The sequence below is a fragment of the Rhipicephalus sanguineus genome, chromosome 11 (genome assembly GCF_013339695.2).
Source record: "Rhipicephalus sanguineus isolate Rsan-2018 chromosome 11, BIME_Rsan_1.4, whole genome shotgun sequence".
Classification (NCBI taxonomy): domain Eukaryota; kingdom Metazoa; phylum Arthropoda; class Arachnida; order Ixodida; family Ixodidae; genus Rhipicephalus; species Rhipicephalus sanguineus.
In genome coordinates, this window is record NC_051186.1 from 53,214,516 (window position 1) to 53,229,425 (window position 14,910).

The 14,910-nt window shown below is 50.9% G+C and overlaps 1 protein-coding gene and 1 pseudogene across 1 annotated transcript in view; one reads left to right on the forward strand and one right to left on the reverse strand.

Annotated features, from left to right (window-relative positions):
- Window positions 1–285: 285 nt before the first annotated feature.
- Window positions 286–3,107, reverse strand: LOC125756405 (uncharacterized; annotated as a pseudogene).
- A 29-nt stretch (window positions 3,108–3,136) lies between these two features.
- Window positions 3,137–14,910, forward strand: part of LOC119375034 (kelch-like protein 10) — a 33,326-nt gene continuing 21,552 nt past the window's right edge. Inside the window, exons 1-3 of the mRNA XM_037645233.1 lie at window positions 3,137–3,276; window positions 9,092–9,311; window positions 13,447–13,596. Coding sequence (XP_037501161.1) covers window positions 3,137–3,276; window positions 9,092–9,311; window positions 13,447–13,596 — 510 coding nt within the window. The remainder of the gene's footprint in view (window positions 3,277–9,091; window positions 9,312–13,446; window positions 13,597–14,910) is intronic.

The window sequence follows — 14,910 nt, forward strand, 5'->3', positions numbered from 1 at the left end:
TAATATCGAGCGCCTCGGAAAAATGTGTAAATGTGACACACTTGCAACCAGCCTGTCATAATTCCTTGAAAAAGTCTACCGTCTCATAAAACCAGCCAACGCTTGAAAGGTGAGAGGCGGCCCCGTGCAGTTCTGATTTCGAGAGTCAGCAGAAGGTGATCGAGAGAGCCCCAGCCAGCCGCTTTCGCCAATGGAGTCCCGGACCAGGAACGCCTCACACAGCGCACCTTTACGTAAGAACTCAATAAAACATGTAACCACGACCACTGCGAAATAAGGAAAATTCACAGCATATCCACGGGGTGAATGATGATGAGTGGGGCGAAGCTCCGGAGGAAATCATCGGTAAACCGTGAATCATCGGTAAACCGTCGTCAAAGAGCATAGTATGAGTCATGGTGTTGAGTGAAATCACTGCCTGCATCGGATCTTCCAGGTCGGTAATCTCCGGCGCCGGCTCGATCTCGTCGTCATCCACGTCACCGTCATCGTCCATGTGCACGAGGCGATTCCAATCCATTTGGTATTGAGGTACTTGTATAGCGGAGACTGCTCCAGGTGTTTGAGCCACTCGTGCACGTGACGTTTCTTCACGAGACCCTTCTTATACGATGGTTTACAAACGAGCCGGCGCTTGAGATGAACGTCGATGGCCGCATCCTTTGGAACGTTCCGCGGTAGGCACTGAACCGTGTTGGGGACGTTTATCGGAACGTTCACCACTTGCCCCTTGATGCCGTATTGACCCCTTGCCGTGCGTCAAAAGCCTGATGCTCATGAACGGTAACCGAGGAGCGATCAGGCGTTCTTCGACCGGGTTGAGCGGGGGCAAGTGATCGGGTTTTGCCGGGTATCTGTAGCCATACGTGACGCTCATCGGAGGCACCTTCCTCGCCACCAACGAATCCTTGCAGCTGGAGCAGATCTTGTGCTCACTGTGATCGCTGACGGCGGGGAACTCGCGCTGCAGCACGGCGATGGCATTGGCGCGAGCCTGGTCCTTCTTGATAGAAGATATTGTGACTAGATTGTTTGAGAACCACAATCTGTCGCACACACCGCAACTATGGCCGAAACTGTTGTCAGGGAAGTCCCGCTGGAAGCGCGCGTCGGCGCCTTCGGGCAGAGCCCGCCTGATGCGTTTTGCAGCCACTTCACGTGCTTGCACAGCCTCGGGCTCTGCCTGCCGGCACGCGCGCTTTCTCGCCGCTTCACGGTCCGTCACATTTTGAAGACCCGATTCGCGCGGCAGCCGTGCAGCTTCGGCCTCGCGGGCTCGAACGGCTGGGTCTTCGCGCCGCAGCCGTGCAGCTTGTCAAGCAGCTTCGGCCTCGCGGGCTCGAACGGCGGGCTCTTCTCGCCGCAGCCGTGCAGCTTGTCGAGCAGCTTCGGCCTCGCGGGCTCGAACGGCGGGATCTGCTTCGCGGCGTCGACGTGCAGCTTGGGCCTCGCGGGCTCTCACATCAGGATTTTGTCTGCGAGCGCGCGCATGCCGCCGCCTTCCGTGCCCTCCGTTCCGCAGCCTAGTCTTCCATCCGGCGACTCCGAGCGAAAGAGAAAGCGCGCCAAGAGGGAGCCTCATGGCGCGTTACTTCTGAAATGTTGTCTTCGGGCGTCGTTGAAAACACGAGACGTACTAAACAAGAAAGAACACCACACAGGCGAACACGCACGAGAGTCTCACTCGTCAACGTCGCCTTCTTCTTCTACTGCATACCAGAACGCGCGCAGTAAAGAAGAAAGAACGCCACACAGGCGAACACGCATGAGAGTCTCACTCGTCAACGTCGCCTTCTTCTACTGCATACCAGAACGCAAGCTTCTCACGAACTAGAGGTGGCTACTACAAACAAACAAACGGAGGATGGACAGACCCGCGGCATAAGGAGCTTCGCCCCTAATAGGACAATTAGGCGAAGCTGCCAGACCAGCTCTGTGTAGATAAAAATTTAGATAGGGAGTCTGACAACGTAGTCTTGTGATTGCGACTTCTATTGCTCGTGATTGACATACTTTACTATTCCACTGATGATTCACATGCTGGAATTCTAATATGGTCGTTAATGACGGTGCGGAAAATTCCTCTAACATCATTTTCCTCCTAAATCTAGCACCTGTAATGAATTTGGATGCGGGCAATAGCTGAATTACCGGGCCATTCAATGATGACCTAGCTAGCGCATCTGCCATTTCATTCATAAATAGGCCCTTATGCCCAGGAACCCACACTAACTTGATGAACTTTATGTGCAGTGGAACTAATGATTTGAACACATCCAAAATATACGAGTCCTCGTTTGCAGTGAGGGAGGAACATACTGCTAGTGAGTCCGTCAAAATTAATGCGGAGCTTATTGATGCTTCTAATTTACGTAGAGCTAGACTGATGGCTAAAAATTCTGCTACAAAGATGGGCACAAAATCTGGAAGGCTTGCCACATGCACGTTCCAAAAACAAGAAAGACGGCACGAACACTGCTATGGCGCAGTCGCGGGCATGTTACCCACGCAAAGATAATAATTTTGGGGGGTTTTGCATCCCGAAACCACGATATGGTTATGAGAGACGCTGTAATGGAGGGCTCCGGAAATTTCTACAATCTGTGGTTCTTTAACGTGCATCTAAATCTAAGCACATGGGCCAGACCACTGCTCTAGAGGTTGCCCTAGCTATCCCTTATAGCCAGAGTTTAAAAATACGCCGACGCACTCCATGGCGACGCCAATCGAAATGTGATCGCCGCAGCCGGGACCAAGGCCGATCTGACCTGGTCCGATTGCACAAGTGCGCAATTAACGTAGCCTCACATTTACGTTTTCCTTTCTTTTCAATGATGATTTAATACTTCAAATAGTTTTAAAAGTTTAAATAGTTTAAAAGAGCCATAAGAGAATGAAATTATCATAATTGTAGTCATTACTATCAACGTGCCACGCGGCACGCGCAAAGATCCGGTGCAGTGGTCAACCGCCAAGCCCGGGCAGTCCCTCAGTCGGCTCTCGGTCACACCGGCGTGCGGTCCTCCCTGGTTGTACCGGCAGTCTGCCAGTGCCCGAAGGACGACGCTTGCCCCACCCGGTCGGCCTATATACCCCCAGGTTCCCATTACTCGATCCTTTCTGGCCATATACTGAGATGTGTGCCGCCGTCGAAGCCACGGAGAAGGATCCCCCCACAGACCATGCCGACAACCATGCGGGAAAGATGGAAGACGACATGCTCACCGTGTGGTTCGAAGCTGCTCAGCTCTTCACCGACGATGGCCAGCAGCGTGGGTTCGCGCCGAGTGCAGCTGCCAGGGCCATGCCGGGATTGCGGGCAACAGCGGAAGGCGCGCCTGGACTGCGACGTCGTTTTCCGTGCCACCGACGGCGTTGAGGTCTGGGCTCATCGATTCGTGATGTGGCACAAGTAAGTGTCGTTCGTGGTGGCATCTTACTATCCTATGATAGTTCGCATACTGTGTGGTGTCGGTGCGGCCGCCTGGAATGCCGACGCCGAAGGAGCGAAGTACCGGGTGCATATGCTGCGACGGCGGCCCCGATCCACTCTAAGAAAAAAAGAATCGCTTGACTCTTTCTTGCTACATATGTGACTCTCACATGTATAACGCTCTTTAGAGAGACACGCTGACTCGTTTGGAGAGTCGTGAGACTCGCACCTCTTCTAAAGAGAGTGTGTCTCTCTAAAAAGCGTTATACACGCGAGAGCCACATATGTAGCAAGAGTCAAGGGACTCCTTTTTTTTTTTCATAGAGTGGAGGCAGACAAGATGGACGAAGCCGGGTCCCGCGCGAAGGAACAATTTTACTAATAAAGATGGTTTATATACCGCGGTGTTGCGCCTTCTGGGGGCAAGAAAGCAGGTTCCGCAACGGAAATCACTATACAACATACTGTTGTACACAGTGTAGAGAAGCCTTGGGACATGGTAATGGGTTACCCTCTCCAGCGCCTTCTAGTGGGTCATCCTCTTTGGCTGCTTGAAGAAAGAACGCCGCTCGCGCAGGGAGTTCGTGCCTTGCCGTGACTGTCGCCATCACTCATTGTCGTTGAGTGCTGTCTATTAAACACCTTAACAATTTGGTGGAGGTGCTCTGCTCCCATTCAATGCCCCTGGAGCTCCGATCCCGTACCTTGCCATCTACCATGCCTCAAGACGCCGCCCAGCAAACGCCTCCTCTCGCAACGAGCACATGTCCCGGTGTCCCCCGTATACGCGACCCACCTATCTTCACTGGCGCCGATAGCACCGACGTGGAGGACTGGCTCGCAATTTACGAGCGCGTCAGCATCCCCAACAAATGGGACGAAGAAGGCAAGTTAAGCAACTTGGTGTTCTACCTCGCGGGCGTAGCAAGCTTGTGGTACAACAACCACGCGTCCGATTTTGCGACTTGGGCCGATTTCAAGACCGCCGTCATCAGCGTTTTTGGCCGCCCAGCAGTTCGTAAGCTGCAAGCCGAACAGCGCTTACGTGAGCGATCTCAGCAGGCCGGTGAATCTTTCACCAGTTATATCGAAGACGTCCTGGACTTGTCGAAGACGTCCTGGACGACACTGGCGCCCAACCACCACTACGGCAACGTCCATATCGCGTGTCTCCCACAGAACGCCGGGTAATTAACGAGCAAGTCGACGATATGCTTCGACGCGATGTAATTCGGCCCTCCGACAGCCCATGGGCGTCTCCTGTTGTTCTCGTTACGAAGAAGGACGGTTCTGTGCGGTTCTGTGTGGACTACCGACGGCTCAACAAGGTCACCCGCAAGGATGTTTATCCACTGCCGCGAATCGACGACGCGATTGACAGCCTCCAAGGAGCAGAATTCTTTTCATCTCTCGATTTGCGCTCGGGGTACTGGCAAGTACCCATGGCTGATGACGCTCGACCAAAGACAGCCTTTGTCACGCCCGACGGCTTGTACGAGTTCAACGTCATGCCGTTCGGTCTGTGTAATGCGCCGCGACCTTCGAGCGCATGATGGACACCGTTCTGCGTAACTTGAAATGGCACACGTGCCTGTGTTACCTGGACGACGTCGTCGTCTTCGCTCCGGACTTCTCCACGCACCTCCAACGTCTGCGGCATGTTTTGACACGTTTGAGCAACGCCGGCCTCCAACTGAATCTGAAGAAGTGCCGATTTGCGGCACGGCAGCTGACAATCCTCGGCTACGTCGTGTCCAAAGACGGAATCCTTCCCGATCCGGCCAAGCTTCGGGCCGTGGCCGAATTTCCCAAACCTACGTCCGTCAAAGAACTGCGCAGTTTCGTCGGACTGTGTTCATACTTTCGACGCTTCATACGAAACTTTGCCACCATCATATCGCCGCTGACGAAGCTCCTTGGAAGTAACGGACCCCTAAATTCGTGGTCGTCCGAGTGTGACGACGCGTTCGCAAAGCTCCGTCGTTTGTTGACGTCTCCACCCATACTACGTCACTACGACCCTACGGCCCCTACGGAGGTACACACGGACGCCAGCGGCGTAGGCCTCGGCGCTGTCCTTGCGCAACGCAAACCAGGGTTACCCGAATATGTCGTGGCATACGCAAGCCGTACGCTTACCAGAGCCGAGACCAATTACTCAGTCACGGAAAAAGAGTACCTGGCGATCATATGGGCCCTTACAAAGTTTCGACCTTATTTGTATGGTCGCCCATTTGATGTCGTCACCGACCATCATGCACTATGCTGGCTGTCGTCATTGAAGGATCCCTCAGGCCGTCTCGCCCGCTGGGCACTTCGCCTGCAGGACTACGACATCCGCGTGCTGTACCGCAACGGACGCCAGCATGCTGACGCCGACGCCCTCTCGCGCTCTCCCTTGCCTGACGACAATGCCCCCTGCTCAGTATCTCACATAGCTGTTGCTTCAATCAGCGTTCACACCATCGCTACCGAACAGCGCAAGGATAAATGGATCACCTCGCTGATCGACTTGCTCACTGATCCGACGGCAACACCATCCACTCGCGCGTTACGTCGTCAAGCCCACCATTTCGCCGTTCGTGACGAGCTCCTGCACCGACGCAATTACAACGCCGACGGCCGCCAGTGGCTACTAGTGATACCCCGCAGTCTGCGTTCTGATATATGCGAGGCCTTCCACTCCGACCCGCAATGCGCGCACTCTGGGGTATCCAAAACTTACCACCGCATTCGACAACGATACTTCTGGCGTGGGATGTACCGCTACGTGCAGAAGTTCGTTCGCGCCTGCCTCGATTGCCAACGCCGAAAACGTGCAACGCACGTGTCGCCAGCAGGTCTACAACATTACCTTGCCCTAACCGTCCGTTCGGGCGCGTGGGCATCGATTTGTATGGACCACTTCCTCTGAGTTCGGCTGGTAACCGCTGGGCCATCGTCGCTGTTGACCATCTAACGCGATACGCCGAAACCGCCGCCCTCCCAGCGGCTACAGCGCGCGATGTTGCCTCCTTCCTACTACACCGATTCATACCGCGTCACGGTCCACCCCAAGAGCTTCTCAGCGACCGAGGCCGTGTCTTCTTATCGGAAGTCGTGGAAGCCATTCTGAAAGAGTGCCATGCTGTTCACCGCAAGACTACTGCTTACCACCCGCAGACGAATGGCCTAACCGAACGCTTTAACCGCACGCTCGGCGACATGCTGTCAATGTACGTCGCCGCCGATCACACCAATTGGGATGCCATTCTGCCCTTCGTCACCTACGCCTATAACACCGCCCCTCAGAGCACTACTGGTTTTTCACCGTTCTTCTTACTGTACGGAAGGCACCCGTCGCACACCATCGACACGATACTTCCATACAAGCCGGATTCATCTGAGTGTGCGCCTATTTCTGACACAGCCAGGCTCGCTGAAGAGTGTCGCGAGCTTGCCAAGACATTTACGACGCAGGAACAAGAGCTGCAGAAGAGCATTCGCGATGGCACCACTACTTCTGAACCCACGTTCCTTCCTGGAGCGCTCGTATGGCTCTCGGTCCCTACCACTGCAAGTGGCCTTTCTTCAAAACTGCTGCCGAAATACGAAGGCCCATACCGGGTCGTCGAGCGCACATCCCCGGTCAACTACTTGATCGAACCCATCGAACCAGCTTCGGACATGCGCCGTCGAGGGCGCGACATTGTCAACGTGGAGCGCCTCAAGGCCTACTATGACCCACTCATAGTGACGAGCTGTTAGGTCGCCGGACGGCTCCCTTTTCGTACCCGGGGTAATTGTAGAGAAGCCTTGGGACATGGTAATGGGTTACCCTCTCCAGCGCCTTCTAGTGGGTCATCCTCTTTGGCTGCTTGAAGAAAGAACGCCGCTCGCGCAGGGAGTTCGTGCCTTGCCGTGACTGTCGCCATCACTCATTGTCGTTGAGTGCTGTCTATTAAACACCTTAACAACAGTATTAATGAGAACTAAAAGAATAATGCCAAGGAAAGTATAGGAGATGTTACTTGTAATAATTGGGATATAAATGTGAAGAAAGTAAAGTGGACGAAAAGATAACTTTCCACCGACAGGGACCGAACCTGCGACCTTCGAATAACGCGTCCGATGCTCTACCACTGAGCTACGGCGGCAGTCATCACCCCGTCCACTTTATGGGGTATATATGTGTATTTAAACGTAGGAGTGTTAGTCAGCGCTGATCGCAGCCATGGCGGCGAGTGTGGAACACTCTTTTTCTGCCTTTCTGGCGTCACGTAGCACGTGATCTTTTTACGAGCTGGCAGCTGACCAATAATCCCTCGCATACTACCTGAAGGCATCCTCTGCCAGAACGAGGCCCTTGCTATGAATGAAGGAAAGAAGACGACTTTTAAGGGCTCGTTTTTCTTTGTTATACACAATATTATTGATGAACTAACAGACAATAATGTCAAGGAAAGTATAGGAGATGTTACTTGTAATAAATGGGATATAAATGTGAAGAAAGTAAAGTGGACGAAAAGATAACTTGCCACCGGCAGGGACCGAACGCAGGTTCGGTCCCTGCCGGTGCTAAGTTTGAGGGCTCGTTTCTTTGTTTGAGAAAACCTTAATTTTTTATGTGTAATATACGCGCACACGTGCAAACACACGCACGAATGTATCCATAATGCGGCCAAAATCCCCTTCACCCTCCCCCGAAAAAAATTTCTGGCTACACAATATGCTGAACCGCATAGTGTAGTTGTTGCCCGTTTCGATGGGGCATGGTAGGGCTCCGTGTTTTCGGATAAATCCGAAAAAATCCGATAAACACTCGCCGCTAAAACTCCTGACAATTCAGATTTATCCGATAAACAACTCCGAAAAACACCCTCCGAATTTAAAGAAAAATAAACTCTGAAAACACGGAACCCTAGATGGGCCATCCGTTGACGAGAGTACGCGTTCTTACCAATGCTCACCAAAAGGAGTTGCCTGAACTCCCTTTGGTAAGTACGTTACACTCTTAGCTGAACCACTGCCGTTTTAGGGGCGAAGCTCCTTAAGGCTATCCGTTTGTCCCTCGTAGTCGTAGTCGTAGTCCGTAACCAGTCTTACGTCTTGACCTCCAAGGTGGTGCCGGTGGGAGATTTTTCCTGTGCGTTGTTGAACAATAAAAAATTCGCAGCGGTAGCTAAAAGCCGACTTCTTCTGTCTCTCATTCCCATTAGCAGCCATTCTTTACCTCCAAGGTAGTGCCTGGTGAGATTTCTCCTGTGCGTGATTAATCAATAACAATTTTGTTCAAAACGCTGTTGATTGATGAAATAAACCAACGAAAGACGCCAGATGTTTTGTAAAAGTAAAACGGAAGAACGCCAGATGTTTCTAAAGCAAGAGGAAAAGACGCCAGCTGCTTAACGAAAGACGCCAGATGTTTTCTAAAGCAATGGTTTTCTAAACAATGAAAATTCACAGCGTACATGTAAAATTAAAGTGAGCTGCAAGTCGTGATAACTCATCGAACCTTTAGTATAAACGCGCCCTATCTCACGTCGGTGATGATGTACTGGGCAGAATTCACAGAAGATTCACGGTTTACCGATGAACCTCCGCAGCTTCGCCCACTCATCATCATTCACTCCGTGGATATGCTGTGATTTTTTTTGCTTTTACTCCCTCTGCCTGCAGATTTTCAGGCTGCTGTGCGCTCTTCGACGTCGCCAAAGAAAGCAGGACTCCCGACCAGAAGAAGAATGACCTGGCGGGGCCGCCCGTCTGCGCTGTGATAAAGGACCTGGAAGGCGACATGGTCGAGGAGCTTGTCGAATACGCCTACTACACGCCTCTTCACGAGCGCATCGGCCTGCACAACGTCGTCAAGGTGCTCGAACTTGCCGAGACGCTGAATGTAAGTTAATATTCTAGGCTTATGGCACAGGAGTGAAGGAAAGAGGCGGCTGAACCAGAATCAACGCCAGCAGGGAACGGGAGCCGTGGCTTCACATACCACGTGGCTTCACATGCGGTACTCGACCCTAAGGGGCTAAGCACCTTAGGGTCGAGGCTTGTCCATTGTTGTTCGTTGTCCGTGCTCACGGCACAGCACCTCGTAAAATCTAAACGTCAGGTTTAACAATAGACTAATATCAATCATAACTGCGACGAAACAATATAAAATACCTACAAGCACAAACCCTTCATACTAGTCGGCGACTTCAACGTACACATAATGGACCTTAGGACCTAGCTTTGTCGTCGACTCTCACTGTGGGCTGTCACGGTATATATATATATATATATATATATATATATATATATATATATATATATATATATATATATATATATATATATATATATATATATATAGAAAACCGTTGCTATAGTCGAAACGTATGTGTGTATGTGAATAAAAAAGAAGGGTTTACAATAGACGAACATCAATCGTAATTGTGACAGAGCTATATAAAACACCTACAAGCACAAACCCTTTATACTAGTCGGCTACTTCAACGTAGACATTATGGACCTTAGGACTCTTTATGTCACTTTACGTTACCTTGTCACTCAGTTTAAATAATTATATGGGGCAACGCTCGGGTAACGTACTTCCACTCACCCATACGATATCGAGAGCTTCGCACACTCGTCATGATTCACTTCGTGGAGATACGTGGATCTTTTTAAATGCGAATGCATTTCTTAGTCGGGCTATGTAAGGCATCCGGCGTTGTCCGCGCGCCTCTTCCGCTCTCACTCCCTCTCCCATAGCAACAGCTGCGGGCGCGCGCGCTTATCCTCGCCCCTAGCAACCGGAGCAGGTGTTGCGGGCGGAATAGCGGAGAGTGAGTGGAGAGGAGGAGCGCGCTCTGGCGTGTGAGGTCGCTCGCATCGTGGGAGCTCGGCGGAGCTCCCGCGTGTGTGGAGAGAGTGTAGGAGAGGGTAGGTGCAGTGCTTCGCCGCTCCTTCTCTCGCCGTTCGCTCTCTCTCCTCCCTGCGCCACCGCCTCAATGCAGTGCGTTTGAAACGCGTTTGTAGCGTTTGTGCTGCCTTGGCTCCATAGAGTTTCCTACAATACTTACTAGAGGGAACTCTGGCGCTAGTGTCTATGGGAGCTGCAACGCATGACGCTTCAGACAGCATGGGAATGATGGGAAGTACACAAATTTGTCTAAACTTCGTTCTTTCGGCTCCATTTGGCTCCGCGTCGGCTGCATCCGCTTTGTCGCAAAACGAAGTTCAGCAAAAGTCAGCAGTTCCACATCACCACTTTAACTTTTTTTTAGGCTCACCAAATCAAAGCTGGTCGCGAAGTTCACAACGGTCTATTCTTTTATCCGAAACGAACGCCAAAACACAGCAATAAACAAAGCCACAAGTACGTTTGAAGCCGCAAGCACGAACACTAGGCAAATTTGTGTAGTACCCATCTGGTAGCTGAACGATCGCAGCGCCAGAGTCCCCTCTAGTTAATTTTAGGAAACTCTATGCATGGCACAGCCTGGAAACAGCGCGTTCTAAACGCTGTTTGTGCTGCATTGAAGGCGGTGGCAACATCCCTGAGGTGATTGCGAACGCACGTAGGAAGCGTTCGTTGAAAGAGGCGCCCGAAAGGGAGACACTTGAGCGCGTCGATGTGTCCAGCTTTACGCCATTAAAATTACTACGCCGTGTACTCTCGGCGCAAGAAATGCATTCGCATTTCCTCACGATTCCTTTCGGGGAGGTGGGGGCATTTTTTTTTCCTTGCGGTCGCGCGCTGTCCGGATTGCTCGCCGCCCAAGGGGGGAGGTGGGGGGGGGGGGCTACATTATAATAATAACTGTTGGGTTTTTACGCTCCGAAACCACGGTGTATGATTACGACGGACGCCATAAGTGGAGGGCTCCGGAAATTTCGACCTTCTGGTCGAAATTTCCCGGAGCCACTTAAAAGAAAATGGCTTTCGCCTTCGAGTCGTCTTAGCGATTGCATAAGGGGCTTATCAATGAACCGACCGACTCATGGTAGCTCGAACTGGACGAGTAGCCGGGTTAGTGACCCAGTGACTATATGGCTCTGTGAGAGACTAAATAAGTGAATGTGTGAACAACAACTACTACTAAACGGCTGTGAATGAGCGACCTAATGACGATGCGTCCACACTCTCCGTCATGGTTACGAGCGGCGCTGGCTAACACTCCCAATATTTACGCGCACGGAAATACCCAATGAAGTGGACGGGAAGACGACCCACCGCCTTAGCTCAACTGGTAGAGCATCGGACGCGTTATCCGAGGGTTGTAGGTTCGGTCCCTACCGGCAAGAAGTTGTCTTGTCGTCCACTTTATTTTTTTTTTCATTTGTATCATAATTACTGCACTAGAGTTCAAAGAGACTACAAATAAAGGCCGCTATGCTTTCCTCGGCCTAATTGTCTGTTGGTTTCGTTAACTTGTGTCTAGAAAAGAAAAAGAATCCATGATCCATTCCCAGTCTTTCGTTCGTGCTTCTGGCAGTGTGATTAAATGAGTGCGTGTTATGGAGTGACGGTGTGACTGTGAACGACTGAGGGACTAAAGCGGTTGCGTGGAACTAGCGAAGCGATTAAACCGCTGTGCGAGACAAAACGAGTAATTGGCCGAGTGAACGACTAAGCTTAGTCCACCACCAGGTATAAGTTGTGATTCGGACGGTAATAGGAAACAAATGTTTAACCGAAGAGATATTAATCAAATAATCCCATCACTATGTGATGTACATCCCGTATTTTTTTTTTTCTTTTGACAGCGAAAGTCGCGGGTTCGATTCCGGCCGCGGCGGTCGCATTTCGATGGAGGCAAAATGCTAGAGGCCCGCGTGCTGTGCGATGTTACTTTTCCGATGGTTACTTTTCCAAGTAACCATCTAATGGATTCATTAAAAGTCCTTATTGCCTCACGAATCAACTGCAGCAAAAATCTTGAGCATCCGTCAAATACGAGCGGAGTTACAGTGATTTGCCGTACGCTTCAAGCGCTTTCTCTCTCCTTTCGTACCAGCGAGCGCGGTGAAAGCTACACAGGGATGGGGATGACAAGGGGGCAAGAAGATGCCTCCCTTCGCAAGCGCGCGTCATGACCTTGAGCCTTCTTTTTTTCTTCGATATGCGCGGCTTACTTTCAGTGTGATCGCGCGCGCGGGCATGTGGCGGCATCCCGCGGCGCTCGCAGTAACTATGCAGCTCGCGATGGTCAAATAAGCCAATGGCCGTGGTCTTTGGGTTTACGGCGCTGTCGTTTGGGTTTATGGTATCATTTGTCAAGAGAAGAGCAAGCGATTTCTAGCTGACTTTGAGAATTAGCTGTAAATTCCAGGCCTCGTGCTGTGCTAAATGTTTGGCTCGCGTGTTCTCAGGAGTCTCGACACCGATCGGCAGCGTTTTCTGAACATGCTGAAAAAGTGTTGCAGGGCCCCTTTAAAGAACACCAAATGGTCTGAACTTCCGGATCCTTCAACTACGGCGTGCCTAATAATCACATCGTGTTTGTGGCACGTAAAGCCCTCATATTATTTTGACAACGAAGTTGTATATGGGAAGGCGAAACCCAAATTCATCAGTCCCATGTGCGAAAAACTCCTAGTGTTTTATGCCACAGTAATTGAGCAAGCTCCACTCACCACTGGTCCACTAAAGATAGTCGCCCGCGGGCATAAACCTATGTGCCACAGAAATTGGGAAATCCCACTACTTAACCGCTGGTCCACTAAATATGAGGAAGGGAACACAGGGGCGGCGAACACCAACTAAGATTTCTGGACAGAGGTAAGCAATAATTGAGAAAGACTTTAATGAACCGTCGGTATTAACCCAGTGATAAATAAACACCGGGACCGCACGTTTCGGCTGCGCTGCAGATCATCTGTACGGAGGGCTCGGGCAGTGATTTTATTTTAGCTGCTAACGGATACAGGGTTCTACTCTACTCTACCCTACTTTTAGCTGATCTGACATCGAAGCGTTCTTCATCTTTAGAAAAAGAAGAAGAAAACAGCCGTTCGTGCCTGATTTCTTTACGACACAGATAAATCGAATACGAGCTCACTGCCTGATGACCCTGAAACACAACCTCGAACCTGAGAACTGCATCAGCGTTTACCACCTGGCCTGCAGCCGTGGGTACGAGAACCTCGCCAGCAGCGCCCACCAGTACCTGGTTCGGAACTTCGACAAAGTACGAACGTGTACATGCTCATCTAGAACAGACCATACCGTGCGCTTATCCACGGCGGCTACCCGTGAAAAATATAGAATCGAACAGACCTTTCGCCTGACAGTGGCCAGAACCGCTGATCGGACGTATCGGGACCACTGCATAACCGCCCGTGAAGGGACACCAAAGAGAAACAGGATTTTCCTCCTATTAATAAATTACTCTTTCACAGTACCAAAATCGTCATGCTTGCCCCGAGAAGAGGCATGGTAAGCGAGAAAACGCGCAAAAAAAAAAAAATCCGGACATACAACAAAAAATCGAACAGCTCTGACCACTAACAAGGCTACGTAATTCAGGCTTCAAACGGCTTTGCGACTGCTTTATAAATCGACGCGTAGAAAGGAAGCGTGTCCCAGCAGTCAGCTAAAACGGGTTAGGGAAAGGAAGTTGAGGGTTTTGAACAGCTAGTGCTTCTGAAAGGAATAATTGACAGCCACCCTTTTGTAGCCCGAAGCCACAAGGAAATCCGTTGCTTCGTGCTACAAACGGGTGGTTGTTATATATCTTCCCAGAGCCATATACCTTCCGTAACCCTTCCGCCACTTCGCCGGATTCCGCAGAACTCATTTGCTACATTCCGTGTCCATGTGTTGACTGATTCGTCCTCGCGCTTCCAGTCATTTGGTAGAGCGACCGCCCCGGAAAGGACGTTGACCCCGGTTCAATTCCCGGGCCAGGACGAATTTTTTGTTCAACATAACAAGCTTGAATTTCTTTCTGAGAAATCCGTATGGATTTCCTAACGGCTTCGTGCTACAAACTGGCGGTTATCAATTATCCATTAGAGTGCTTCGCGCGGGCATCAAGGCACCCCATCCCTTTCGCAGCCATCCCGCCACCTTGCGTGATTGCGCAGAACTCATTTACTACATTTATGGCCTCCGAGATTGCGCGCCGGTGCGCAATCTCGGAGGCCGTGCTATATTTTGTAGTCGGTTACAACCTAATAAATACAGGCTCCGCCCGAAAAAACCGCGGCGCGCTTGCTAATCACCCATGTGAAAGAGTCGTGCAATCTGGTTTCCCTTCGAGGCATACGTACTATTTCTGTGCCCATGTAAATAACACGCATATCGAAAACTAAAGGTTCGTCTTCCCTAGGAAAAACATGACCTTTAGCTAAGCAGTGATGTCATAATGTCTGATGAAATTTGCCAGGACGTCGAAGTTTTACACATAAAACCAGTGACAGGAACAAGTGTCTGTATGGGAACACGAACCATCTGAAACACGCTCAATGTGCTTGATGTCACAAGAACGAGCAAATGTGAT